Genomic DNA, 27516 nt, shown 5'->3' with positions numbered 1-27516 from the left:
AAATACCATGTTTTCTAAATTAACACAACGAGCCGATGGCTTTACCCGCATTCTGTAGCAGTTATCATTGCAGTTCGATATATTCACATTCCACCATCAATCTCAGATGAAATTGTTAACTTAATAGGGTGGGGGGCGGTCATGAAAATTCGGTTGGTTTTGGTTATCATGGCTGCTGCCGTTAACTGGTTTGGTCATGAAATTGTAAACTTTGATCTTGTAATGAAACGTTTACACGAAATTGCCCATGACCTAGGACGAAGTACGCATGGGAGGGTAATAGGACACACTTCCTTTTCCATTTGAGAGTGTTGGTTCAGGTCATAAGGGTGAACCAATGACACTTGAATTGCCAAAGGAATTGTCCTTTGAGGGGATTGTGAGGATAATGAGGGGTCTTCCTCTGCAGTCACTACAGCTAAAGACCAGGGTGTGGATTTGTTGTCTGAAGATGTGATTTAGTTGCATACAAGGCATTTATGCTTGTGGAAAAAGTATAATCTTCCATGGAATTGTGAACTACAACATGCTATAGCCTATAATTGTTTATGCAAAATCACAATGTTTATGCAATATTAGTCTAGTTACCGTCGGAGTAAATATTAAAGGTGTCTTCTATTTTTAGTTTTTTTTATGATCAGATAAACAACTTAAATATTACAACTTCGTGAGTCGAACTCACAGCTTCTCACTTACTAAGAAGAGATTACGCCGTTAAACCAAATAGTACTGTAAATAATTTTATAATGGTTATTGAATTAATGGTGTTAATGAGAACCGAACTAATTAGATAATGACATTAGCATCCAAACCAAGTGACAAATTGTGGGTTGCGAATTGTATCAGAACTCAAATGGTAGTTGTGTTTCTTCTCTTAAAGTGATAATGGTTTGGTTAGAGATACTTAGATGCATAGCCAACCATCTGGTGGCACATAACTGAGCTTACGTACCCATCAAACCAAGTAAAAGTCAAACACTGTCTTATCCGGAATAAAACAGATGCCTAATCTGACATTTTCTTCACAGACCAAATCATACAGTGAAGCCTCTCACCTCCCAACTCATAATCTCTAGCTCTTCTGATCTTGTTCAGGTACGTCTCTGATTTTTGCCCTTCTTTTTTTGGCTCTGGTTGTTCTTCATTTTGTACTTTTGGTCTTTTGCTATGATGCTTGTGTTCTCTAAAGCTGTTTTTTTCTTCTTCTTCTTTTGTTTCATCTGCTGCACACAATGATATTTATGTTTCTGGGTTTCTGTTAAGATTTCCAATTATCTGAGACTAATTTTGTGGCCAGAAATAGGAAAATGGCGGGTCTATTTGACAAGCAGGCAGAGATATATGTGGAAGCTCGGCCAACATATCCAAAGGAATGGTACTCAAAGCTGGCTGCTCTCACCCCACAACACTCTTTAGCTTGGGATGCTGGCACCGGCAATGGCCAAGCTGCTCTTGGTGTAAGTTTACTATTACTCTTTTTCTTTTTCAAATTCAGTCTAACAATCCCGTCATTCAATTTGTATCACTATATAGTATATACACACACAACTTTGATAATAGTACACTTCTGATTTAAAGATTAATGTATAAGGTAGAATAGTTTGTGAAATGTTGTAGAATTTGAACAACTAGGGGATCAGTTTCATACCGATCATCGTTGAATGGGCTCATTTGAAAACAATTCTGATGATAACATTATCAAAGACTGGGATTCCCTACTATTCGACAACAAGCAAAATGTGCTTAGCAGTTGTTGAATCCTTTCCTAATTGGTTTCATACTCCAAAAGTGTTTGACAAAAGAAGAAAAATAACATTCTTGATTTCGCACTTTATACTTCTCAGTTGGTACTGTTGTCAGCCTTCGGCTACACTTAATGTCACTAGTGTTATAGGTGCTAACTCTGGTGATCTCCCACATTTTAACAGCTTTCAGAGCATTACCAACAAGTAGTAGCAACTGATATAAGTGAGGAACAGCTGAAATATGCCATCCAGCACCCTCGAATTCGATACATTCATACTCCCACATCACTCTCAGAGGATGAAATGGTCAACTTGATAGGGGGAGGTCATGAGAATTCATTAGATTTGATTACTGTGGCAGAGGCTGTTCATTGGTTTGATCTCCCACAGTTCTACTCACTTGCCAAACGCCTTCTGCGTAAACCAGGAGGCATAATTGCTGTTTGGGCTTACAACAGAATGTTGGTAAACCCTGAGTTTGATCCTGTATTTGATCGTTTCCGCGAAAACTGTATACCATTTACACACCCAAACTCAAAGTATGTAAGGGCAGGTTACAAGACACTCCCTTTTCCATTTGAGAGCGTTGGAATGGGTCGTGAAGGTGAGCCTCTGACACTTGAAATACCAAAGGAAGTGTCATTTCAGGGGGTTGAGAGGATGTTGAGGTCTTACTCTGCAGTCATTAGAGCTAAAGACCAGGGAGTGGACATGTTGTCTGAAGAAGTGATCAAAGAGTTTGAAAGAGCTTGGGGTGGGCGTGATCTGGTTAGATCTTTTAAGTACGAGGCTTTTATGCTCGTGGGAAAGTTGTAATGGCTTCATAGCCTTCATTATTTTATAGACTGATGCCTATATTCCCGAACTTCCTTGGCTTGTAATATTGAGGCATATCCAGTCTGAATTGTCGAAATGATCCTGCAACTAGGACAATTACATCCAAGTCACACACCTGTGTGCTTCTTTTCAGAGAAGAAAAAAACGATCAATTACTGAGACATTAGTTTTCAGACCAAAAAAAAACTGAGACATTAGTTTACTACTTTACTATTGTAAAATCTGCTAGTGAGGAACAAAATCTAATGACATAGGAGACGATCAGACAAACCCTTTCGAAAGGAAAACCCATAGACCACAGGAACAGAACTTGGACAGTAGAATGCACCATGCCAATTTCTTTTAAAAAGGAAAGCCCAATACACCACAGGAACAGAACTTGGACACTAGAATGCACAATACCAATTGCCATCCGAAATAGGCAAGACTTTACATCATTCAAAAAGATTATCCATCCACATTGTTTCATTTCTAAGAGTTCCTAAAAGCATCTAAATGTACAAAATTTTCACAAGATCCCTGTCAGAAACATCTGTGTTGCCTGTTCCTGTGTTGTGTTTTGGTCTTCAACATTTGCAGCCTATTGATCATCACCCTTCTTATACCACCTTTCTCTCATCACCTGTAATGGCTTTATCATTACTCTCATCTTTCTTAGTGTCCAATGAAGCAGCAGGATTCTGAGCATCGGTTAATAAACTTTCTGACACAGCTGTCTGCTTTGGTGACTCCACTTTACCTTCTTGAATCTGTTCACTCCCAGAGAGATGTTCCCCAATTTGGACCGGCTTTGGTAAGACTTCAGCAGCTGGGCTACTGTTAACCCCAGTGATGTTTCTGGATGTGTCAATATTTAAAGCTTGCTGACTTGTCTGGGGTACAGCTTTTACAGACCCAGGGTGTCTAGTGGTTGGATGGGTGGAAGGTAGTGTCGCAGCGGGGTTAGTACGAATGTGATGCACGGTAGATGATTTGATAGAACCCCCTGTTTGAGGCATGATATGTATAGCGTTCTTTGCTTGAGCAGCAGCCTTGAGCAGTTCAGCATCTGACTGAGAGACAATGCGTGCCCCAGCAGCAACCGCAGTTGCACTTAAGGGATCTAAATTCATATTAGACTTTGGCAAGGTTTTCTTGGAGGTAATTCGACCTTTAGGAGTCGGACCGAATGATCCCATCCGATTCGTCTTTTTTGCATTAAGGCCTTCAGCAGTAGTAGTCTGCAGCCCAGAGTTGTGTATTCCATTTGTTACACCAGACTCATTGTTTGCATTTGTTTCAGCAGTATTGATGTTTACATTTGTTCCACCTGTTTCAAATTAGGGATAATATTATTCCAAAATTCAAGCATATAACTACAAGGTAAAAATCATATAAATTGAAGTAAAACAAGGAAAAAGCACCAAAAAGAATATGAAACAGAGCAAAAAGGATACAATGAAAAACACTGGTTTATTTAAGAAAATTAATGTTTTTTGTCAGCTTTTCCCCATTAGCATTGATTAGCAAATATGAGCTTGTTTGAAAAAGGTATGGCCTGGTGCATCCACCAAACAATCGTGATGTGAAAAGCATTATAATTTGAACCAGAGAACATATAATGCAGCAACTAAAAATAAAATAACTTGGCAGTTTAAGAGATTCCAATAGGTATAGAAAGTTACAAAAGTGTCCTACTCCGCTACTCATCAAGTTTACCACTCAGTACATATCCATTTTTTCCCTAATCTCTACTATCTCAACACACATCCATTCTTCTTTCTCAAAAAATAAATAAATAAATAAATAACACACACACACTCTTAAGATTTTCTAATGAAGATATACAGAGAGGATGTGGAGCGGACGTCCGCACTTTAAGGCCGGTGCGGACGTCCGCTCCACATCCGGCCTGTGAAGATATATAAGTTAAATATTGAAAATTAATAGAATAAGAGTATTTAGATATAGAGCAATAGAGTCTTGCTGTTGGTTATGTCATACTTAATTAAAGACCGAGTCTTCAAATTTAATGTCAAGTTTACATTTGATGGATGTACTTGCTTAACTCTAAAACAACACAAGGAGTCGTAAAGAATAGAGCATAACTCACAAATTTGAGGAGAATAATCTGTTTTGGAGAAAGTTAAAAGGTAACGTTCATCACAAGAGTAGAGTCATTTTTGAAGAAACATATGAATTATTGTAAATATAAAAATAATAATAATAATAAAAATAAAAATAAAAACATGAATGGACAAGAGAATCACCAGTGCCCACTGTAATAAGTGTTCTGTTCGACCCACTATCCAAAAAATGGGTTATTGCCTGGTGAGCTGCCAGCAATGCCTCCTTTTTAACGGACTGTGTGCCTTTATCTCCTTCTCCCGGACCCGACTTTCTCTGTCGCTTCTTAACAATACCCCATCTCTGTGATATACCCACAAAATTAGTAGGAAAGCACAAAACAGTGCCTTTATAGACAACTATAAAGAAGATTAAGAGTTAGAACAGATATTATGTTTGAAAACTACCCATTACTTCAGAGAGAGAAATCATAAACATGAAAAATCGGGAACAAATTATTTAATTTTAACACCAGCTGTAGTACAGTGTACCATAACATTTCAGACAGGAAAATTGAATCCGTTGCCAGGATTTGAACCCGGGAAAACTGGGTGAAACCCAGACATCTGACCAAACTAGATGACAACGGATTACTGTAGTATGATGGTCTCAATATTTAAATGAACTGCCAAGATTCTTTGGTGACCAAAATCATCTGTCTTTATTTATGGTAAAAAAAACTTCATTCATACATAATTCAAAACGTTCCAGAAATATTTACATGAAACTACAGAATAAGAATATCCCATAACCCCAAAGCCTAGGAAAATCAATCAGCGCCAACATTTGAATAGATTATACAATTAAACTAATACAGAGAAGGGGGGATAGAAGAACCGGTTTAACTGTTCCAATATGCATCACACATATCAATAGTTTTTTTAATACTTTAGTATAATCATTTTCCTATTTATAAGCATTCAAACCAACAAATGCAATCATAAAGCATAATTCAAACAGAAATGCAGGCAAGAAGAATAAGGCAAATTTTGGTAGAGAAACAAAATAAGTAATCCTGTTACTAGGTCAACTTTTGGAACAATGTCTTATATCAGGTCCAACAGTCCTATTAAAAGTTTAGATGAATGAGACTAAAGAGATTAAAGACTCAATTTACTATTTAGGGTTTCTTCTGTATTAGCACATTAAAGATGGCAAAATTAGTCTAGTTTTCCTTGATAGTAGCATACTGACATGTATGACTAGAAGTAGAAAATATAGACCCCAAAAGCAGTTTTTTTTTCCGATCATTTACAACCAAACTAATAATACTAATATTAATAATAATAATTGAATATAGACATTCTCTGGCAAAAACAATTTTAATTAGTCAAAATGACAGGAATATCAGTTCAGTGTTTCTTTATTAGTAAAATATCTATTAAAGTAACTAATGAAACTGAGTGCAGTTTTCAAGTATATGAGATGAAGAATTTTGATTGTGTATGGCTCATCAAAGATAAGTCTTCTCCATAATAAACTAAACTGAACATGAACTTCCAATATAGCAATATGCATTTGTCTGCCCCTCTAAACTTGCAATTATCCTAGGCAGAGAACACCTGCCATTGTCCTACAAAATCCCGTAGCCATCTTCCATATGCGAATCCGGATACATTTATATAAGAAATTCAAAAACATAAAAGATAAAAAATAAAATAAAAAGAACGAATAACATGGGCTGACAGTAAAATAACCTGAGATAACTGATTAGCAGTTCTATCCCCTTTGAAGTTTGCTTTTACAATTTGGGTCCAATTTCCTTCACCATATATGTTCACAGCAGATATCAGTTCCAAATCCTCCTCCTCTGACCACTTTTTTCTTTTCCTCCGAGGAGCCATGGTATTGCTAGCTGCTTTATTTGCATCATCTCCTTCAACTTTCGCTACTGCAGTAGTTGTTGTTGCAGGAAAGGTCTGTTTCTGAATAGAAACCGGAACTGTAATGTTCACGCCTCTTGCTGAAATAGATGGTTCATGTGCTTTAGATGACTGGCCATTAGGTATATTTATTGTCAATGGAGCCTCCACCGTTGTACCGTTCAGATGACTGGAATCACTTGGTAAACCAGAAGCCATAAGGACCTGACCAAAACAACCATCAACAATATAAGCTCCCCGGATCTGTAATAGTAGGGTCAAAACCCATTGAGACATTATGGAAAAACAAGAACAAAGACCCAAAGGAAGTGTAAATCATTATAAATAAAACTAGATAAGTGCAAAGATGAAACAACATATTACATGTTCATCTGGAAAGAAGAGTAGTTAGGAGTTGATGAATATATGTTGAACTTTACACAGCCACTACATTCCTTTCCTTTGAAGAGAAAAATGAGGCATATTAGGTGTCAATTGCACTTGGAATCATACTAATGTATTTATCCATTATCTAAGGCCATCCACCCGCTGCCCATATAATGACCAAACGATGCAAAATTAAAACTTGCATAAGCAGATCTGATTCATATATAAACCAAGTTCAATTGAATCAAGGATTCTTCACCATCATACATATTAGGAAAGGGTAAAATGTGAAACACTACTCAGGTCATCTATCCCATCAAATTGTATGGTTTTGGCCAGAAAAGCATGCTTAGAGTTACTTTCTCATCCGCGTTTATCTTTTTTTCTATTTCCCTTTATCCCAATAAAACACTAAACCATTATTCCAACACTGTTTCTGGAAGATAACTTTCAAAACCCTTGAAACTCCAATGTAAGCCATAACCCGTCACATCCAATAAGCTATTGTCCTCTTAGAACCAGGCCCTTTTCAATCAATCTCCAAACATACAGATATTCATTTAACCTTACACCCACTACAAAGATATTCCTGTCCAAACTTGAAATATAAATCGGTCTTGTTAACTAATATCTATCTTAGCACTTTCTCACATTTTTTTTAATAGCCCAGTATGCATAAACTAGGCAGGCAAGTCATTCTCAGTGTTCATACCTAGACTAGCTCTAGATGTTAATGACATCCTTCCTCTAAATGAGAAATACTAAATTCTTACACAAAGAAGACATCAAAGTTGAAAGATACTAGAACCATAAAGAAAACTACATCACTGTAATTAAATTCTAAAAAAAAGGTTATTCATCATACAGTTAATAACAAGGGTTCACCTCAAAGGCTGGAAATATATAAAACACCTTAACGTAATGTCTTATTTTCTTTTTCTTTTTTCTCTCTGGATAGTAAAGCAAAAGCATGTAATTAAGCAGAAAATCCTTTGAAATACCTTCACACATGCTGCAGCCTCTGTTGAAGCATCAGCAGTAACAGGAGGAGCAACTTCCACATCATATTCGTAGTCACTGTCTACATCCTGCAGTAAAATTCAACTTCACTCAGAAATAAGAAAATGTATTTGGTGAACATCAATAACTGTAAGTATTTACAGATCTTTTACAGGCAATATACTTCATCAGGATCAGATCTTTTACATTTATATGGCATGCACTAAACTCTGGGACCAGAAACTTCAGCAAGATTGATAGATCTCCATGAACATCATTATATTCCAAGTTTCTCTATGGAAGCGGACAGAATTACAAATTTATCAGGAAAACTCTTGTGTGAGAAATACAGTTATATCATTTGGAATTTTGGATTCAAAACAAATAGGTTAAGAACAAAGCATCACCAAAATTCAAAACGCCCAAAATCAAACACCATCGAACAATTACTAAGCACCAAGTCACAAAATATACCATGTCTATCTCTCTCCTGCTCCGACCCCCCAAACAAACATCATAAGATCATGTGATCAAACTAAAATCAAGAATTGCTGGGGGAACACACCAGGAACATTATAACATTATAAACACACCAGAATTGCTTGTTAGAATTTATCATTTAAATTCTAACAAACAGGCTGAGAAAAAAATAATACATCATGTTTACTAAAAAATAGAAATGTCCTCATCTGTCAAAAGCCTCACCAAAATCGAAAACCATCGAACAATTACTAAGCACCAAGTCACAAATATACCAAGAATCATTATTTGATCACATAAACTCATGTAACCTATATATACCAAAACAAACAAAAATTCAATAACGAAAGAAACAATAGAGAACTGCTGGGGGGAACACACACCATAAGAGCTTCTCCGTCGTCAAATTTGTCAGGCAAAGGCTCCCTATAAGCCAGATGTCGCCAAAGCATCTGATACTCTCTAGCATTTGTGATCCCAGTCGTAGTCTTGGCCACCAACTCATCATAGTTGATCTTCTCCGACTGCATCAAGTGTGCCACTTCCTGCAGCAATGCCAGTATCGTCGCCGCCGAGTACCTGCCAAACCAAAACCCATTAAAACCCCAAGAAATCCAAAACCCGTATACCAAGAAAACCAAAAACCCAGAAATCATACACAAAACCCATTAAAACCCAGAACACGGAAATCCCCAATATCAGAAAGAAACCATTATCGAAATCAATGAGAGAGAGAGAGAGGGAGCGAGGGAGGAACCTAAAACCCTTTAAACCCCAAGAAAACCAAAAACCCAAGAATTATGGACAAAACCCAAGAAAACCCAGAACACAGAAACCCCCAGTTTCAGAAAGAAACCCCTAATTTTGAGAAAGAAACCCTATTTGAAATCAACGAGGACCTCTGTAAGAGAGTGGCGGTGTCTTCTTCGGTGATGAAGCCCTTCTTCCCATCCTTAGCGTTGTTGTTATCATCTATCATCATCGTTTCAAATCCCAAATTGCTTACTACGCTAAGAAACCGAATTGATTGCTTCAACCTAAAACCCTAAACCCAGGAGAGGATGGGTTTTAAAGAGAGAGCAGGTACGAAATGAAAGGAGGGGGTTTGACTGGGAGAGGAAGAGAGAGTGGAGCACACGCGCGGAACAAAGAAGAAGAATGACCCCAGAGCGGAATCTCCTACAGCTATTAATACTCTTATTTTAGGTGACGTGTGCCGTGTGGGGTAAATTGGAGTATCTCAGTTTTAATGAAATACAATAAATAATGGATTTTGTGCCTATCTCAGGTTTAAAGACTTTTCTTTTTTGACACAGTAAATTTTGATATACAGCGTATCTAAATTATCACATCTCCGATAATTTGACCGAGTGTGAAGGAAAGGAACATCATTTTTCGTCCTTGAAGTTATTTCAGGATGAGATAGAGTTTGGAAAGGACTAGAATTAGTTACGAGTTACAACTATATACAAGGATCATCCCTCATGTTATGGTAAATTACGATAGATTCTTAGATGTGGCAGACGCGCAACATGTGAGTCGTAAGTCCGGCCAATCATTGTCTATGCATGACTTTTTTGGGTATTTCATTATAATTAAACATAGGTTGACATGATTGGTCGGGCGTACGGCATATCACGTGGCTTGTGCGTTTGCCCTACCTAAAAATTTCTCATCATTGATATAGTTTTCTTTTTTGGATGATCATTGATATAGTTGAATCTGAAATAAAATCCGTAAAACCCGCTTTATAAGAACAAGCTTTGATCTTGTTTTTTACATAAGACCGGTAGGGTGCACCCTTTTTGCTTCAATATGTTGTAAAGCCCGGCACGACCCGATCAAACCGACTACGAATGAGCAAGATTTGATCCAACCCCACCCATAAAAAGGTCGGAGAAGTTTGATTATTGAAACGGATTATTTTTAAGTCGTGCACTAGGAATGTCTTTGCTAATGGTGGACATAATTAGATTCGGAGATGCCTAATGTAGTTAAAGATTTTCTAGCTCATAGAAGTGAGAGACGTTTAGTTTGATGTTAAGACCCTCATTGGCTTATGAATGTTATATTGTTGGTGACGTATCTATAACTTGTTTGGTTGGTAGAGAAGAGTGGAGAATTCATGTCCACCGGTCGCACTCACATATCTTATAATTTGGTTTCTTCACGCTATAGGGCTCTACATCATACCGATCAAATTATTATGTTAAACCCACGATTTGTAGTTCTTCCATCAAGTCATTAGGAGCAATTTTATGAACGCTCGTTTTGTTTTGTTTTTTTTTTCATCCGTTCAACATTGTTTCAATTGCAACTCCTTTCAATTCGATTTTCGTAACCAAAAAAAATAAGAGTAGCTGAATAGTTAACTCACACCCCCTAACAATAAAGTTAACCCGAGAGATAAACTTGTCTGTTGCCACCCCATCTTTCTCCGATTGCTGCCATCCCCTTTTACTGAGAGCTCTCCCCGCCTCTCATCCCCTTCTATCGAGTCTTTCGGGCCTCACCATCAGAGTAACACCAACGATAACAACGCAGGTTTATTGGACCTTTCAGTTTTCCACAATTCCATCCAAAATCTTCACACGAGGTTACTTTTGTATACCTAAACACATGAACACTGAATGAAGAAACCTTCAGTGTTAAAATCCTCACATACTATACTAATCAACTAAGAGATGCACTTAATCCCTACAGTGTTCTTCAGATAATGATCCTAAAAGTGAGATACCAGAACAATAAATGTGATTAGCCTATTAGCAAAGCTCATTTTGCTTTATTTTTGGTTCAATTGGTTTGTTCCCCCTTAAACCTTACCACTGGTAAGTTACCAGAAAGACTCTGGAACATCAATCCACCACAGTTGAATTGATCAACCAACAATGTCCTCATAGGGGAATTATGAACTCGCAAGTCATTACACTGATTTTCATCAAAGAACACCACACGAGCATTATTTTAATTACCATAATTTACTGAAGATAATAATTAAACACTATTCAAACAACTTACAGCCAATTGAGTATTGTATGTATGAGATACTTGTAACTAGCTAACATTCCTAAACATAAATGATCATTCTATGGAAAAAAGATCAAAAAGAAAAGAAAAAAAAATTAATCTATCAAATTATAACTAAAACCCTTTTAGGGGAGCCAGGTTTCAGTTCCCACAAATATTTTCCAAACCTGCGGCTATAAATTGGACAGAGGTCACCAGCTAAAGTCTGACCTTGAAGATATTATAAATCCAGTGTTCCGAAAGATGATACAAGCAAACTGACAGAGGGAAAGCAATATCACCAGACATCCCTGAGGTATCGGCCATCCATCTGGAGCTTTTTCACTATAGCCTCTGCCTTTGTCGAGTCTACCTTATCCTGTAAGTTTTTGCCAGAGAGAAGTTGAAAACATGATAATTAATAGGTTATAAGATAAAGAATAACAAGAATCAAACCATTACATAGCTCAACAGCTCAACTACATGTATATAAGTTATACACACATTATATATATATATATATGTGTGTGTGTGTGTGTGTGTGTGTGTGTGTGTGTGTGTGTGATTATATAATTACAGAAACACACACACACAGACAGAGAGAGAGAGAGAGAGAGAGAGAGAACCTCTTGTTGGACAATGGTATGCAAAGTCCGATGAACATCTCTTGCCATACCCTTGGCATCACCACATACGTAGAAGTATCCCCCTTGTGATATTAGGTTCCACATGTATGCTGCCTGTATATGAAACAAAAGTAGAACTGTTAAAAAGGTACTTATCTAGACAAAAACCAATTTTTATTTCTTAGAATTACTTACTTTCTCCATCATCTTATGTTGAACATACTCCTTTGATGGTCCTTCCCGTGAGAATGCAACAATTAACTCTGATAGTGCACCTTGTTCCACAAAATTATTCAACTCGTCTTCATATATGAAATCCTACAAAAAGAACAAAGATCATTTATGAAATCTAAAACCCCAAACAATAAATTCATGTAGCAAATTAGACAGTTATAATGTTACCATTTGGCGGTTTCTACAACCAAAGAAGAGAACTGCAGGACCAAGTTGAGCACCTTCCTCTTTGAGGGCTAATCTTTCCTGAAAGTTGAAATGATACTTATATTTATTTTCTTTTCTTTTTTTCCCTGTACACAAACAAAAAAAGAGCCAGAATTTTCATTGAATATCATACCTGTAGAAATCCTCGGAAAGGTGCTAATCCTGTACCAGGCCCCACCATGACAATTGGGACTGAATGGTCAGAAGGTAATCTGAAATTAGATTGCCTAATAAAAATAGGAGCCTGGCTACAGTTCTGGCTTTTCTCTAGCGGGACTGCATTCTGATTGTTCAAAAAAGATTGGTGTTACCCGAGTTCTATTGTATAAGTAAAGAGAATGATTGATTTCTACATTGAAAACCAAATCAATTGCTATAGTAACACATAGAGAAAATTTCTGAAAATTCACAGCTCAAAAAATCACCTTCATCCAGAATGAACACACTCCTTTGTGTATTCTGCCAGTCGGAGTAGGACCATAAACCAAAGCAGAGGTCACATGAACACGATTCGGGGCAAACCTGTTAAAAGTAACAGCAGTTGTTAATATTCTACATTTCCAAATAATTTTCTAGATATACTAAACAAAATAGCATAAGATAATCCACCTTGGTGACGATGAAATTGAATAGTAACGAGGCTGCAAGCGAGGGGCAACTGCAGCAAAAAACACGCCTAGCGGAGGCTTTGCTGATGGGAATTCAGCCATTACCTCTACAATACTTCTCTGACTTCCAACAACCCATTTTGAGTACTCATCCTGGATAGTATAAAGCATACGATAAAACTGTAGATTAATACATATCTGTATATATCACATTAGTAATACAGTTAGCATACATATGGAGAATAGAAAAACAAAAGGAGTAAATGCATTGGAAAATATTCAACCTTCCCCTGAGGTGATGATAAGAACTTTAGTCTTTCTGCCTCACTAGGTTCAACAGCATGTGCAGCCAAAGCATTGAGAGCGGCCTGACAGGAAAAATATTTTTAAACAAAAATTATGATTATTAAAAGAATAAAAAAGAGAAAGACATGAGCTTGCGAAATGCATGAAGCTCACCTTCTTAGGTGGGTTCAACAGGTCAGCATAACATGCCAATGCTGTTTTGAGTGTGCAAGGACCAGGGAAAGGAGGCGGCAATGAGCTTCCAAGCGATGTGCCATCATCATTGTCGGTGTGAATGGAGAACAGCAAATCTAAAGGTTGACCCAACAACTTTGCAGCTTCTTCAACTGTGTCATCACAATTATCTGCATAAACACCCACATGGTCTCCAGTTTCGTAACTGGGACAAAAGAAAGAAATTTATCATCAGTACCAGAACTAACAAAAATAAAAATTGCTCAGAACAATTAAAGGAGCTCAAACATGAAGCCATGTTGTTGGGCTGAGGCACCAACTAATTCCCTATTCCCTACCAAAAACATGCTATTTTTGGCCAAATAAAAATCAAAACTATTGATGGTCATTCCTGATCCGCAGATGCTTACACAAAAATATGAAGTTTAGACTTTTCATTTTGTTCCTTCAGCCAATAATCAATCAAATTAAAATTTTAAATGGTATAATGTATTATTAAGAAATATTCTAAGACTCCAGGCATTTCATATAACCTTCCAAAAGAGCCCTTCCACAGCAGAACTTTTGGCGGTTTACGGAGATGCCAGAGCCAAGAGGTGGTTTACACGGAAAGTCTTCAGCTCCTTCTCAACAAAGTTACCTTCTCTTCCATACAACCAAGATAACAAGATAGAGCTTGTTCTATCCGCATTACATTAGCTCCATTTCAAGCCTTGCCAATTACTCACTATTGGAAATAAATCTTCCAACACTCAATTTGATTGCTGAAAATATTTTTTGTAAAAGCTTCATTCATGACTCTAAACTGTTTCTAAGAAATACTTATATCGCTATTCAACAGCCAAGTAATGAATACCAAAATCTAGTTCTACAACTTTTGTCTTCATTGCTTCACATGAAAATCAGAAAAACTTAAAAAGGAAACATGGTCCGCATCTGAAAATCATTTGTGAAAAGCAAACACATTTTTAAAAACCTATGAATAAATGTTTCAGAAAAAAGCGATAATTAAAGTCATGAACTTACGTAATACCAGTTCCATGGATGTCAAATTCCAGATGTATGCAAGAGCGATCAGACTCAGGCTTATGGAGCTCTTTCTGAGCAGCAACATTAACTCTTCAGGGGGAAAAATCACAAACTTTAGTAAGACGAAAAAAAAACCTAGGAGAAGAAAGGGAAATAAAAACTAAATTATAGTAACTCTAGAAGATCCAATACATGCGCAATCTTTAAGTACCTGCAAGGATGATGAATGTCATAAGAAGTATTCCCATTTGCCATATTCGAGTTCTGATCCTCAAAAGAGGTAACACTGGGATCATGAATAACAACTCTGTATTCAGGAATCACAGCTGTATATGGGGTGGACACAGTATTTGTATCATCCTGGAGTAATTGATCTAGCTCGGGCCACAGTGCTTCCTTCCTAAACAGAACAAAAACATTACAGTTAAATGCAGAAGAAAAAGGTGTCACAAGCACTTCCCACATTAAGATACCGCCATAAATAAACCGGTCAATATAGAGACTTTGATATGAGATTAAAGCATACCAAGCAGAAAAGTCATCCTCAATGCATTGATCATCATCACCTAAGCCAACGGTAACAAGACGCTTTGCACCTACATCAACCATAAAGAGGCAAATAAAAAAATATTAACAGACTTGACAAATGAAATAAATTGCAACATTAACAATGAGATAATAAAGCAAACAGAAAAGAGAAAAGTTTAATCCAAACATGATCTTGCTACGATGTAAGTTATAGTTTGGAGAAGTATATGCGCAGAGTTGGTTACTCAGGTGAGGAACTCATGTGGAACACCACAAGAAACAGAAGGCCACACAAGTGATGTGATATTTAAAAATCGTTTAACCAACTGAATTAACATATGCAACAGAAAGATACACACAAGGTTATTTTGAAAGTTGTTTTCGCAATCCCAAGAAAAGTTCAAAACTCCAGCAAACTATAGCTTAGCCCATTCTCAAAATATCTTTTCACATACAAAGCATAGCTTTCATCTAGCTTTATTAAAATTATTGGAGGAATCATCATAGCGAGCGTCATGAGCGGAGACTGAGAAGTGGCATAATTGGACGAAACCTCAGGATGTACCTATATTACAGAACTTTTTGGATCAAGACTGACATTATGCCAGTTTTTCAACTCACGGCTTAATCTGGAAGCCAGGGTTCTATTCAAGGTGAAAAACTTTTGTGGGTCAATCACTCGTGAAAGAGTCAGTCCTTGTAATGGGTCCAAAGGATCCAAACCCCTGCCTTCTCCCTCGATGGTGAACATTGCAAGAAAAGGATTAGTATCTGTCAATCAAGCTTTCTTACACTGTCCTGTGGTTTTCTTGAAGTTGATTAGGGAGATGAAAGTAACCTGTAGAGCATCTACGGACATTTTCACCATTTTCTTCACGAGAAACGATACAATGTTAGCAGGGACGAATGACAAACTTTTATGGGGTGTTTGTATCGTTTGGCTGTGCTCATGGTAGTTTGGCTAGAGGGAAAAAGGATTTTGAAGAACTGCTAGCAATTTGACTGAGGATTGGTGGGTCATGTAGTTACGATCTGATCCTCAAGCCATTGTTTCCACAGAATGTTTGGGTTTAAAACCTACGGATATATTGAGTTATTGACAAACCGTGTGTGTTAGGTGATCTGTGAGTAGTCCTATGTTAGCATGTATAGAATTTGAAATTTTGCTCTCTTAAAGTGGCCATCTTGTCCAATTTCTCTTTGGTATTATTGCTACTGAATAAAGCTATCTCATTTTCAAAAGAGTAAGCTAATGCTACTCTTTTGAGAGAGAGAGAGAGAGAGAGAGAGAGAGAGAGAGAGGAGGGAAAACATATATATAAGACTAGACAGAAGTCTGCGAGAGTGCCAGTCCTTGCACAGAATTTCATATAGAAACTTCTGGGTAAATGTTAGGCTATACATGGTTTGAAGTCTATGAAATGCAATTGACAAGATACACAAGGAACATTATAAGCAACAAAACATAGAAACAAGTTTAGATATACCTTGTTCAACAAGCAAATCGTCAACCACTTTCGCTATCTGTGTCAATAAGGCGCGATCAGAAGATATTATTTCAAACAAGATGGACTAATAAACGTATAGTACTGGGTTCTGGGCGTACCTTATTAAAATGTTCATACTGCCTGTTACCCAGACCAAAAACACCATATCTTAGTTGTTCCAGCCAGACACCCCGATCTGTTCCCTGTAACAAAATCATGTCTCAACTTATTAATTAAACCCAAAGTCCGTCCCTGTGACTGGTTTTCATCAACTGAATGATAAGAGAAAGTTACCAACCTCAGTAAACCATTTGTAAAATCTTGCTGCATTATCAGTCGGTTCTCCATCTCCATAACTACAAAGTCATGTCAAGTACATTGAGCTTGAGACACTTTCATCAGAACTGATAATATTTAAATTAAGCACACAATTTCAATACAGGTAAAATGTATATCTTACGTGGCCAACATAAAAAATACCATAGTCTCTTTCTTCAGTTTTTCTCCATATTTATCATCCTCCGCGGCATAATCATCCTAAATGAACCCGTAAATATTATAATCATTGCATATTCCAGATTATGCAGTCTATCAGCAACAATTCAATGCAAATCATCGGTTCCTATCCAACTTACCAGGTCAATAACCTTGACAGCAGCCTTCTCATATCTTGCCTTGATCTCTTCCGCCAAAGCCTGTCCTCGCAGCAAAACATATACTTTAGAAAAACAACTCTTTCAAAAACCAGCCATTATCTCGTACAAGTTTGATTTCTAATTGTCCAAGTCAAAATTTGTCAACCATTCCATCTCCAATACTCCGTTAATGTTTTTTATGCTGGCAATTGTTTAGAACAATCTAGAGAAACCGTCATCTTGCTTCGGACTCCGAAAATCCGAAAGCAACAATACATTACAGACCTATAGAACTATCAGCTACATAACCTAACTACACATTTCTCCTAATCCAACAGCATTTCACCAAAAATTCAACTCGTTCATCACAAAATTAAACATTTCTACAGCAAAGCTTGGAATTGATAAAAAAAAAAAGCTAAAAACAGTAAAAGTAAAATATTATTAATTTACCTTGGCGAAACCTTCAGCTGTGCCGGTCTGAGTCCCATAGAATATACTAACCCTAGTCTTCCCCGACGCGACCTCAAACTCATCTTCCTCCTCCTTAACCACCACCGCCTTAGGCACCGCCAGCTGCTTAAACTCGCGGCTCCGATCCGACGATCTCCGCCACAGAACCACCAGAACTCCAATGATCAGCGCAATTGAAGTCGTCGCGATCAGCACCGCCGTGTCCGTCACCGACTCCCCGAACGAAACCCCGAGCGCCGACTCCAGCTTCCGCACCAAATCCGAACTCGAACTCATCGTGATCGGAAAAGTTAAAAAAGCCTCCGAGGCTCGAATTCGGATCGAAATGAATCGGGTCGGGTTGTGGTGGTTCCGAGCCCACGGAGCTCGATTTGTTCGAGGTTGGTGGAAGCTAGAAGAAGAGCACAGAGAGAAAGAGAGAGAGGGATTTTGATTTTTGACCAGACAAAAAGAAACTGAGCTGGAAATTTATATTTATATATATAATTTACTGGGCGCATGTTCTTGAATCTCCCGTTATATTGGTCCCCCTAGTTTTCAGGGTCGCGATCACAAGGACCTGACCTTCTTTTTACTTTTTACTACGAGGAAAAAGATCTGGGAAAGTTTCTTCTTTTCATATACTTTCACCCGTTTACCTTTTTACTGCGTCTCTGCGGGTCGTCCTTTTGGTCAGGTAACTTTCTGAATTGCCGGCTGTTAGGTTAACGGAGCTTTTGGTGTTGACTCTGGAAAACGGCTGAAATGATTCGATTACGTCGTATTATTATGCTTGTTTGATCGGCTAATCTTTGTGAGGTTGAGGGGACGTTAGCGTTTTGAGTGAGAATAGTATTTTGGTTATTTTGCTTTAAAAATAATGGGTATTTTATGGAGGGATTGTATTCCCCGCATAATGCGTTAAACGTGTCACCTGATGTACTATTTGTTTGATAACATTTGATATACAGAGGCCAATGAATCATATTAGCCATAGGCTATGGATTAGTGCTTGATCTAAGAATAAAAATGCTTATGTAAGAAAATGGGTGCATCATTGTCTATTTCTCTTAATCCGGTAAGATCATTTGGGGCAGTTAGGCCGCATCCAACCTTAATAAGTAGTCTTTTTTAATTTGGTATCGTAATTTATGATGTTTTCTTAAACGCATCAAGCTCGATTTAATATATCAACGACGTTACTATGTTAAAGTAGAGAGACTCGAAATCTCTTATGATATAAACTTAATATATCTAACCTTAATATATAGTCTCTTTTAAATTTTTTTTTAATAGAAAAAATTAATTACAAAACAATAAGCCTCTAAGGCGTCCAACACAAGAACAATCTAGAAGAAGAGACATCTAGGCCTAAGGGGGAACACAATCAAACCAACAATTCGGCTAATGAAGAGAGTGACCAACCGAGGCCAGAGCATTTGCAAGAAAATTCGTCCCTCAAGATATGGGAGATGGATATACCAACAAAATAATCAGTTAGAGCCTTAACATCTCATATTAGATATTTGAGCTTCCAAAGAATAGTACACGAACCTTTGGCACAATTGATGATAAGGGATGAGTCTCATTCTACTTCAATTTGATGACAATTGTGCTTTTTAGCCTCTTTTAATTTGGTATATGTAATATGTATTTTTTTTTATTTTGGAAACGCAATCAAACTTGATTCAATAAGAGGATCAACTGAATTTAATCTTTTTATTTAACATCTTGATCGAACTTCTCAATTTGTTTAGTAAAAATAGTCTTCCATTTAAGGGTTTATTCGTTATTCAATTTAAGAGCACACACTTTACACTTATGCGACAAATTCATAGCATAATCTTACAAGAGCAATTCGATTTCAAGCAATATTCCAATTCTTTTGGAGCTCAACTTTCAGCTGCGCAAGTTGATTTTCAGGCAGAACCACAGTCACAATTTTATCACCATCAACATCATTTCTCTCCTTACCACATTTTGGCCCTGGAAGAACCAAAACAACTCCTTCAACACCGACTCCAGTAATGGCATAATTTGCATAAACTGGCTTCTGCCCCTTCAATTCAAGCTCATAAATCTCTATCTCTTCCAAATTCACAAATGTCAATTTTGCCCCATATGCTATGAAGTCTGAAGATTCTTCCCCACTCTCATTATCGTGCCCCATCATCTCTTCAATCATGTCATTCTCATATTTCCTTTTGTTGAAAATGAGCTCCACCAATTCTGAGACCTCAGCTTCTGCAACCCAGAAATCTGCTTCAACTGTGCTCCACACCATCTCATTACTTGGAAACTCCAATTGTCTTTCACCAGATTTGTTTTTACAAAGAGACACTATCCTTGTCTCTTCTGCGTTTTCCTTGATCTTGGACAACGATTTCCATATGATTGCAGAGAGTACTTCAAAAGCTGAGACCTTGGGTTTTTGGCCTGAGAGAAAATGATTGATTTTCTCTGCATCAACATGAAAAGTATGTGTCTTCATCTTGCAGTTGTTGGGTGTGAGCCATAAATCGCCAACTGAATCAACCCTTTTCAAGAAACTTGGTGTAATTAGAATGGGATGTACTGAAAGTGGGAGCTTAGATTTTGCAGAGTCTGGTGGTATATGCAGAGATTTGTGTGGCACGGGATCTGCCATGATCTTCTTCCACAGGTTGATGAAGGTTGAAGCTGAAAATGCATCCCCAAGAACATTTGCCCAGCTAATTCCCACTGACATTCCTCCACATTTGAACCGAGTGAACTGCTTACGTAGGAAACCACATAAACAATGGAATTAGATGTAGCTAGCTTTACTATTTATGAGTTAGGTCGCAGATTAAACTACAATAATGATCCCCATAATTACTTATACATGTTTATTTAATTACTGATGTTAATTCACATATCAATGATATCATACGTACCTATAGCTAACAATTATTCATGTTGGAGAAAAGGTTGAGTACTGGTTAGAAACTGCACCACGTTGATCGAAAAACAAATTTATGTAATAATTTTTTTTCTTTGAAAATAATTGAAGTGCCATAAATATGTGTCATTATCATTTGATTTTGATAAGAATAAAGCTTCCTCTTTTCATCTCATGTTGCTGTCTCATAGAATAATATATAAAACATTTTAGATCTCTAACAGGTTTCTTATTTTCTCATTATTCTCCATTTTGAGAAAGATTTTGGGTGTTTTGCTCCAACAGATTTTCTAAAATTTTCTCCAAAATAAAGAATGTGAAGAGAGAGAAACTTAAATTCCCCATATTTGCAGCAAACTCTATAATTTTAAAGAAGGATTTGAGGAATGATCATAAATTCTCTAAAATAGGAAAGCTGTCGGAGTTTGAGAAGAAAAATAGCTCAAAGGTTTGACCTATAATAGAAAATTTATATATGCACATTATGTTGAATTTTAGCATATTATTATTATTATTTGTTCAAGAGCATATGAATAGTCCAGTACAGTTTGGTCTAGTGACATAAGTCCTTATAAATGAGAGGTCGTGAGTTCGACTCACAGTATTATAACACATTGATTGTGTATTTGATAAAAAAAAAATATGAATAATATTAGCAAAGCTGCACAATAATCATAAAAATCATTATCTTCTATTATTGCGCAATAATCATAAAAATCATTACCCTAGCTTGTCTAGCTCTTTCACATTGTTGGGTTAAGAAAATGGAGTACAGGTTTTATGAAGAACCACAACACACATAATATATAGAATTAAATTCAGTTTACCCCCTTGTGGTTCGGGGGTGACTTCATGTTAGGGACTAGTCCCTACACTTTTATTTTCCTCAGTTTACCCCTTGAACTCTTCAATTTCTGTCTGCCGTGCCCAAATTCTCATATTCCGTTTGAATTGACCTTTAATTATCAGCAGTTAAGGTCCGATTTGGACATATAAGGTCTGATTTGGACATATAAGGTCCGATTTGCCCAAATTCTAGATACTGGCCTCACAGTTAAGGTTAAAATTATCAGTAGTTAACGTCCGATTTGAACAGAATATAGGACATTTGGTCACGCTTGAGAAAAATTCAAAAGTTTGAGGGGTAAACTGATGAAATTGAAAGTATAAGGATTAACATGTAGTTACTCCCAAACCTCATGGGGTAAACTGAATTTAATTCTAATATATAATGGCAATAGTTTTGTAGCCTCGAGATGGTTCAGGTATATTTGTAAAAAACATCCTTCTTCGATGAAATCGTAACTCAACACTGATCGAAAGCCCAGTAGTTAGAGATTGATTCAATAACTATATTAAACTTGAAAATATATACGTACATTAGCTAATTTAGAATCCGTTTTCGATAATATTATTAGACAGATCAGTACGTAGTGAGCTAGTGATGGATTAACCGTACCTGTAGAAAGACCAAAGGAGAGAGATCAAGATCAGGATCACCAAGTGCTTGGTTATAAGCAAGAACATCGAAAGAAGAATCATGATCATCCCCCAAAGCCATGGCCAACCATTCATCGACCGTTTCGTCACAACGCGCCTCGACAATTCGCACACCGCTATCGTTACACTTGATGAACGGCCGTCCATTTTCTGATCTGCGGATCCTCCCGGCGGCAGGGAAGTAGAGTTGGAGCAGTTGGAACATAGGCTTCTTCAAGTCATAAATGGTAACCCCCTCGACTCTGCCGAAAAAGTAGACCCCTTTGATGTAGTGTAGCTTCAAGGCCAAGTCCATCTTGGTGAGCTCATGGACCTTGTGTTCTTCAGCGGTCACCGTTGCCGGGACGACGGAAGACATTCTCATGCTGGACTTGGTCCCGTGGATAATGGTGTTGGTTGATGTTGATGCCATTTGTAGGGAAGAAAGTTAAGAAAGGGAACAGATCGAGTACTCTTACATCTGAAACTCCTTCGTACTCGAAGGCCTTTAGGTGGCTGATCCGGTCCCTTTTATAATTTGATACATCGAGGTGTTAATACACATGGACCTCAAGCTTAATTGTTTGGGCAGTTGGCATGGGGGCTAATTTAATCAATATAGCAACAATCTAGCTTCTAGATTTCAAATTCATGCGAATGACCGAATCCATTTGAACGGTGCATTTAAGATCCATATATATGATTGCCTACATGGCTTCTTGGCTACAAACGTTCCGCACCAATGGTTTTGATGCGGATTTTCATTTTTGCACCATTTTTCGATCGAATTTCCTCATCTCCACCGTTTAGTATCTAGATAATATTGTGTAGATCGTCTCTGCAAAATTTCAGCCAATTTGGTAATCGTTAAGGCCCTCAAACTCGAAAAACAAATGGACGGACTGAATTCTGTCAAACGTGAACCGTTCATGTTTATAACAGAAAGTCGCAATTTTGAGGGCCTTAACAATTACCAAATTGGCTGAAATTTTGCAGAGATGATCTACACAATATTATCTAGATACTAGACGGTGGAGATGAGGAAATTCGATCAAAAAGTGGTGCAAAAATGAAAATCCGCACCAAAACCATTGGTGCGGACGTTTGTAGCTGAGAAAAATCCTGATTGCCTATATATATGATTCTGATAAATCCCAAAAACCAAAGAATTGTTTCGTTTGAAATAATTAGTTCAATGTTGATATATCTCAAAGGTCAAAGCTCTGATAGTTCACGCATAAACTTATTTAGTCCTCATTCTCAATCTTCAAAACAGAGCCAGCATTAGGAAAATACCATTTATATGGTTTCATATGCCTATATATGATCTCTAAAACATCTGCACCAATCATCTCATTATAAAATCAAGGATATAGTTTTTTTTCCCTAATTTACATATCGAATTTAATTATTAATTTGCCGAAAAACATTTTGAAATTTTAAATGATGAAAATTCTTGTACGTACCAAGGTAGTGAACCGAACAACTAATATGCAGTTTCAACCTGATTTAGCCGTCTAGGTGACACTATCGTGTATATATGCGAATGTCATTAACAAAATTGAAACCTGAAAAAATAGTCTAAGTGTTTCAAACATATGGGGTGAGAACCCTAAATCGAAGAAGTTACAAACGCTTAATTTGATGGGATCATAAATGAAAATGCCAGAGGAATGAATTGAGGATTTTCAGTCTTTATTCTATCTTCAATCGCATATCCAATCGAGTGACATGCACATTAGTGGTGTAAGTGTACCATGGTGCGTGAAATTCGCTCTATTAGACCGTGTCGTTTTCTATTACATTATAGATAAACATACATTATATATATATGTAGTCAAGTAGTTGGCAGTTGGGAGTTGAAGGACTAGACTATATATATAACCTACAATTACTATAACTACGTACCCCATTTTATTCATTATACGCGCGGATCAGAATTACATCAATCAATAATTCAATACGTACTACAGTTTTCCGGAAGATGATCAAACAGGAAAATACTTGGCCGAAAAATCCATGACAAGTAGAGTTGTTGGTACCCGCCGTTACGTTTAAGTGTGTGTATATATACGTGTGTATCTCTCTCTATTTATATACATATATATACATATATATTATATATATATAGAGTAATACTAGGTGAACCACCTTTTTGGTAAACCATCTAAGAGCCCACCTTAGGTGACAGCTGATGTGGCATAACCACATCATTAAATCATAATTTTTAATTTTAATGTTTATATTCTCCTTAATTACCTTAATTTTTTTCTTTTAACTTTCTTGAATTTACTTTTTTTTTGTTAAATCCTATTTTGTTGGGTTTTCTTCATCGGTCGTTTTCTTCATCTTCTCTCTTCTCCTTCTCCTCCTCCTTCGTCATCTCTAAGTCTCACCATAGCTCTCATCTCCTCTTCAATTGATGAACAAACATCGATCTTTTGAGTTCCCCCTTAAACCCTAATCCAAATGTTATGATTTCATAATGAATATTGTCGACGCTGTGAGGAGAATATGATTGAGAATGTGTGTGAACAATTAAAGATACATGATTTGCTATAAACTCCACAATGACCTAACCCTATGTGCTTATATAAGGGTGCTTAACGAAGCACTACTTCAAGTCTTCAACTAGGTTTATATATAATACATGGATAGATCTGGGTATCATAGCCTCTTTGCTTTCTCTATAATTTATCTGGTCTTATGGGTTATTCTAAGGATGAGATGTTGTGTATGATTCAAACGGTGAAAATAATGATACAGAGGAGAACTACGACGATGAGGGCAATTTCTTCAAGGAGGAGGATGATGATGAGATCTCTAAAACTGATAGCTATAAGGTGTTGAATGATTCGGATATAAAGGACCGCTCGGAAGATGATATCACCAGTGTAATTAACCTCCTTGCTTTCTCTATCAAGAGCTGCCTGATAATGTAGAGAGGAGGGATGAGATGGAGAATTGTTGCGCAGCCTCAGCTTGATGCCAAGAGTTCGCAAGACGAACAAATTCTAATGGACTTTGCGTAGAAATAAGAAAGAAAACAATATAAATTAAAAGATAAAATCATAAAATCAAATAAGTAGAAAATAATCAAGAATATAGAAATATAAACTAAAACATAAATTATGCTCCGATGATGTGGCTATACCACATCAGCTACCACCTAAGGTGGGCTCTTAGGTGGTTTACTAAAAGGTGGTTCATCTACCGTTACTTATAATAGATGAAGTTCAAACGTGTTTCTAATGTTGCATATGACAAGGTGGGTACTTGAGATAATTATATATGTCAACCACAATTTGGTACTTATTTAACTGATCGATTGATCAACTTCAACCTTCATCTGTGTTTGTGTTTAGCGAAAAGGGAGCAGCTAGCTCGGCCGGGGAGAGGAGAGAGATCGATGTGATGAACGAGCTGCTGGCCCTGTTTGTCATGCACTATGTGGATCATGCATAGCAGCATGGGTACGTCATTGAAATCGATCTGTATCCAAAGATGATGAAACTGAGGTCACATACTCACATGTGCTACAAAATTAGAAGGCCGGACAGATCGATTCAGGTAAATAATTAAGCCGGCTGCTGCCCAAACCCCTTTAATGCAGTCTGGCTTCATGTCAAGGTCCATGTTGGTCAGCTTATGGACCCTGCCGCCGGTCACTGTTGCGCGGCACGACGGAAGAGATCGAGCTTCGTGCCTGTTTTAAGGCGGTTGACGTTGTTAGTCGATATTGGCGTCATTTCAGAGAACCGATTGAGTTTACTCTACTATAGATGTCATGCATAAATTTTTGAAGTGACAAATACCAAACACAAATTATGAGTTTATAACTATGCTAAATTTAGCAAGAACCCCTTAATGACATATATATATGATCGATGCGTGTGCTAGAGAACCATTGCATGCACTTGCCTGCTGAAAGAACTAGCTAGCTGGCTGGTCCAGCTCTCTTTAATCCGATCCCGTCGTTTCTAGCTTTGTGTTGTCTTCACGTTTTCTTCTTCTCTAATCTTAATCAGACGACCAAACATAGAAATTGATCGAGCAAATTAAAGGTGCATTAAAGCGCCACAAAGAGTGTCGCCCCAAATCGTGCTGGCTTTGGTACACGGTTATACAGAGCCTCTTTGGATGAAACCAATACCGAACCGAAATCCATCAGTACTGTACGTGATTTACAGATATAACGATTACCTTGTGAGTCTGCTGATAATGCCAAATATCTAATCAATTCATTCAGCGTTGAAATTAGTTCAAGGTTGGCACTACATCGATCTCACACCAGTACGTACGTACAGTGCATTTTCTCGATCTTCAATATGCTAGCTGTATTAGCATTTTATACCATGCATCGTTTCCGGCCAGGACAGTCAGGGGTGGAACCAGAAAATACAAGTAAGGGGGCGATATAAAAAATGTTATTGAAAAAAAAAAAACATAGTCTATAATATAATAAAGTTTTTAAATAGGGTTATACATTAAAAATAGACTCGTCGCTCTTGCATATCGCTAAAATCATCAATAATTGAGTCATCAATAATCAATTTTATAGCAGCATATTCGTATAATCGAGTCATCAATAATTAATAATTAAACTCTATTGTTTCAGTTTCATCAAATCTTATTCGTTGCATGTCAGAAAGATATATTTGTAGTCTCTCAACTGATTTTGAACATATTTATACGAATATGCTACTATGAGTTTGATTATTTATAGAAAACAATGTTAATTGGTGGAGTGAGATAGAAGTATAATTGTATTAGGAATAGGTTAATATAAAGCTTTTATTATTGGGAAAATGCCCATTTAGTACTAATTTAAACCTCTCATTCCCCATTCCAATGACAATCTTTTTCATGAGCCAATTCCAATATAAAGTAACCTTTTTTATGCCCAAATGCACAAATATCTACTGAAGTCTTAACAAACCATATTATTTTAAGACTATTTTGCCCTCACTCTTTAAACATGCATAGAGAAAGAAAATGGAAGAGAGAGAATACCTTGGCCGGAATCTCACCGGACTCCGGTCACCCGTCGCGGGACTCCGATCACCGGTTGCCGGATTCCGGTGACTCGGTTATTGACCCCCAATAACTTGGTTACTGACTCCCAATAATCAGTTACTGATCCTCAATAATCGGGTTACTACCCCTAATAACTTGGTTACTGACCCCCATTAATCAATTACTGACCCCCAATAATCGGGTTACTGACCCCAATAACTTGGTTATTGACCCCCAATAATCAGTTACTGATCCCAGTAACTTGGTTACTGATCCCCAATAATCGGGTTACTACCCCTAATAACTTGGTTACTGATCCCCAATAATCAGTTACTGACATCTAATAATCGGGTTACTGACCCCTAATAATCAGGTTACTGATCCCCAATAAT

The 27516-nt window shown here is 37.2% G+C and overlaps 4 protein-coding genes across 5 annotated transcripts; 1 reads left to right on the top strand and 3 right to left on the bottom strand.

Annotated features, from left to right (window-relative positions):
• Positions 1-980: 980 nt before the first annotated feature.
• Positions 981-9049, top strand: LOC101299767 (putative methyltransferase DDB_G0268948-like). 2 transcript variants are annotated; one of them, XM_004299697.1, is made up of 3 exons: positions 981-1095; positions 1298-1457; positions 1929-2719. In XM_004299697.1, the coding sequence occupies exons 2-3, from the start codon at positions 1308-1310 to the stop codon at positions 2559-2561; spliced, it is 783 nt and encodes a 260-aa protein (XP_004299745.1). In that variant the 5' UTR covers positions 981-1095; positions 1298-1307; the 3' UTR covers positions 2562-2719. The 2 variants fall into 2 exon arrangements, 1 of the variants encoding a protein (XP_004299745.1); XR_184671.1 differs by lacking the exon at positions 1929-2719 and adding an exon at positions 7922-9049 and having other exon boundaries at positions 1042-1095.
• Positions 2795-9582, bottom strand: LOC101299478. Its single transcript, XM_004299696.1, has 7 exons — positions 9316-9582; positions 8800-8995; positions 8144-8230; positions 7939-8025; positions 6386-6775; positions 4832-4991; positions 2795-3891 (listed from the first exon to the last, which is right to left on the bottom strand). The coding sequence occupies exons 1-7, from the start codon at positions 9396-9398 to the stop codon at positions 3182-3184; spliced, it is 1713 nt and encodes a 570-aa protein (XP_004299744.1). The 5' UTR covers positions 9399-9582; the 3' UTR covers positions 2795-3181.
• A 1771-nt stretch (positions 9583-11353) lies between these two features.
• Positions 11354-18176, bottom strand: LOC101299189 (NADPH--cytochrome P450 reductase-like). Its single transcript, XM_004299695.1, has 18 exons — positions 17710-18176; positions 17257-17316; positions 17082-17158; positions 16920-16977; positions 16741-16824; positions 16622-16658; positions 15133-15202; positions 14818-15006; positions 14604-14696; positions 13557-13782; positions 13382-13465; positions 13099-13250; positions 12915-13011; positions 12623-12772; positions 12451-12528; positions 12244-12366; positions 12049-12162; positions 11354-11801 (listed from the first exon to the last, which is right to left on the bottom strand). The coding sequence occupies exons 1-18, from the start codon at positions 18004-18006 to the stop codon at positions 11721-11723; spliced, it is 2070 nt and encodes a 689-aa protein (XP_004299743.1). The 5' UTR covers positions 18007-18176; the 3' UTR covers positions 11354-11720.
• Positions 18177-19394: 1218 nt separating this feature from the next.
• Positions 19395-22777, bottom strand: LOC101298892 (shikimate O-hydroxycinnamoyltransferase-like). Its single transcript, XM_004299694.1, has 2 exons — positions 22089-22777; positions 19395-20461 (listed from the first exon to the last, which is right to left on the bottom strand). Exons 1-2 carry the CDS (start codon positions 22539-22541, stop codon positions 19574-19576), a joined length of 1341 nt encoding a protein of 446 aa, XP_004299742.1. The 5' UTR covers positions 22542-22777; the 3' UTR covers positions 19395-19573.
• Positions 22778-27516: the final 4739 nt, after the last annotated feature.

This window comes from Fragaria vesca, linkage group LG5 (assembly GCF_000184155.1).
Source record: "Fragaria vesca subsp. vesca linkage group LG5, FraVesHawaii_1.0, whole genome shotgun sequence".
NCBI lineage: Eukaryota > Viridiplantae > Streptophyta > Magnoliopsida > Rosales > Rosaceae > Fragaria > Fragaria vesca.
The sequence above is the reverse complement of the archived record's forward strand: the minus strand, read 5'-3'. Positions and strand labels throughout refer to the sequence as shown.

Excerpts from the sequence above, each read along its gene's own strand:
- LOC101299767 (XM_004299697.1), top strand. The coding sequence starts at position 1,308 with ATGGCGGGTCTATTTGACAAGCAGGCAGAGATATATGTGGAAGCTCGG. Across the intron at positions 1,458-1,928 it reads ATGGCCAAGCTGCTCTTGGT|CTTTCAGAGCATTACCAACA; the intron begins GTAAGTTTACTA and ends ACATTTTAACAG.
- LOC101299478 (XM_004299696.1), bottom strand. The coding sequence starts at position 9,398 with ATGATGATAGATGATAACAACAACGCTAAGGATGGGAAGAAGGGCTTC. Across the intron at positions 8,026-8,143 it reads TTAGTGCATGCCATATAAAT|GATGTAGACAGTGACTACGA; the intron begins GTAAAAGATCTG and ends ATTTTACTGCAG. Across the intron at positions 3,892-4,831 it reads ACTTATTACAGTGGGCACTG|GTGGAACAAATGTAAACATC; the intron begins GTGATTCTCTTG and ends AATTTGAAACAG.
- LOC101299189 (XM_004299695.1), bottom strand. The coding sequence starts at position 18,006 with ATGAGTTCGAGTTCGGATTTGGTGCGGAAGCTGGAGTCGGCGCTCGGG. Across the intron at positions 17,317-17,709 it reads CAGCTGAAGGTTTCGCCAAG|GCTTTGGCGGAAGAGATCAA; the intron begins GTAAATTAATAA and ends CTGCGAGGACAG. Across the intron at positions 16,978-17,081 it reads GTATTTTTTATGTTGGCCAC|TTATGGAGATGGAGAACCGA; the intron begins GTAAGATATACA and ends ATGACTTTGTAG.
- LOC101298892 (XM_004299694.1), bottom strand. The coding sequence starts at position 22,541 with ATGGCATCAACATCAACCAACACCATTATCCACGGGACCAAGTCCAGC. Across the intron at positions 20,462-22,088 it reads CTCCTTTGGTCTTTCTACAG|TTCACTCGGTTCAAATGTGG; the intron begins GTACGGTTAATC and ends CTACGTAAGCAG.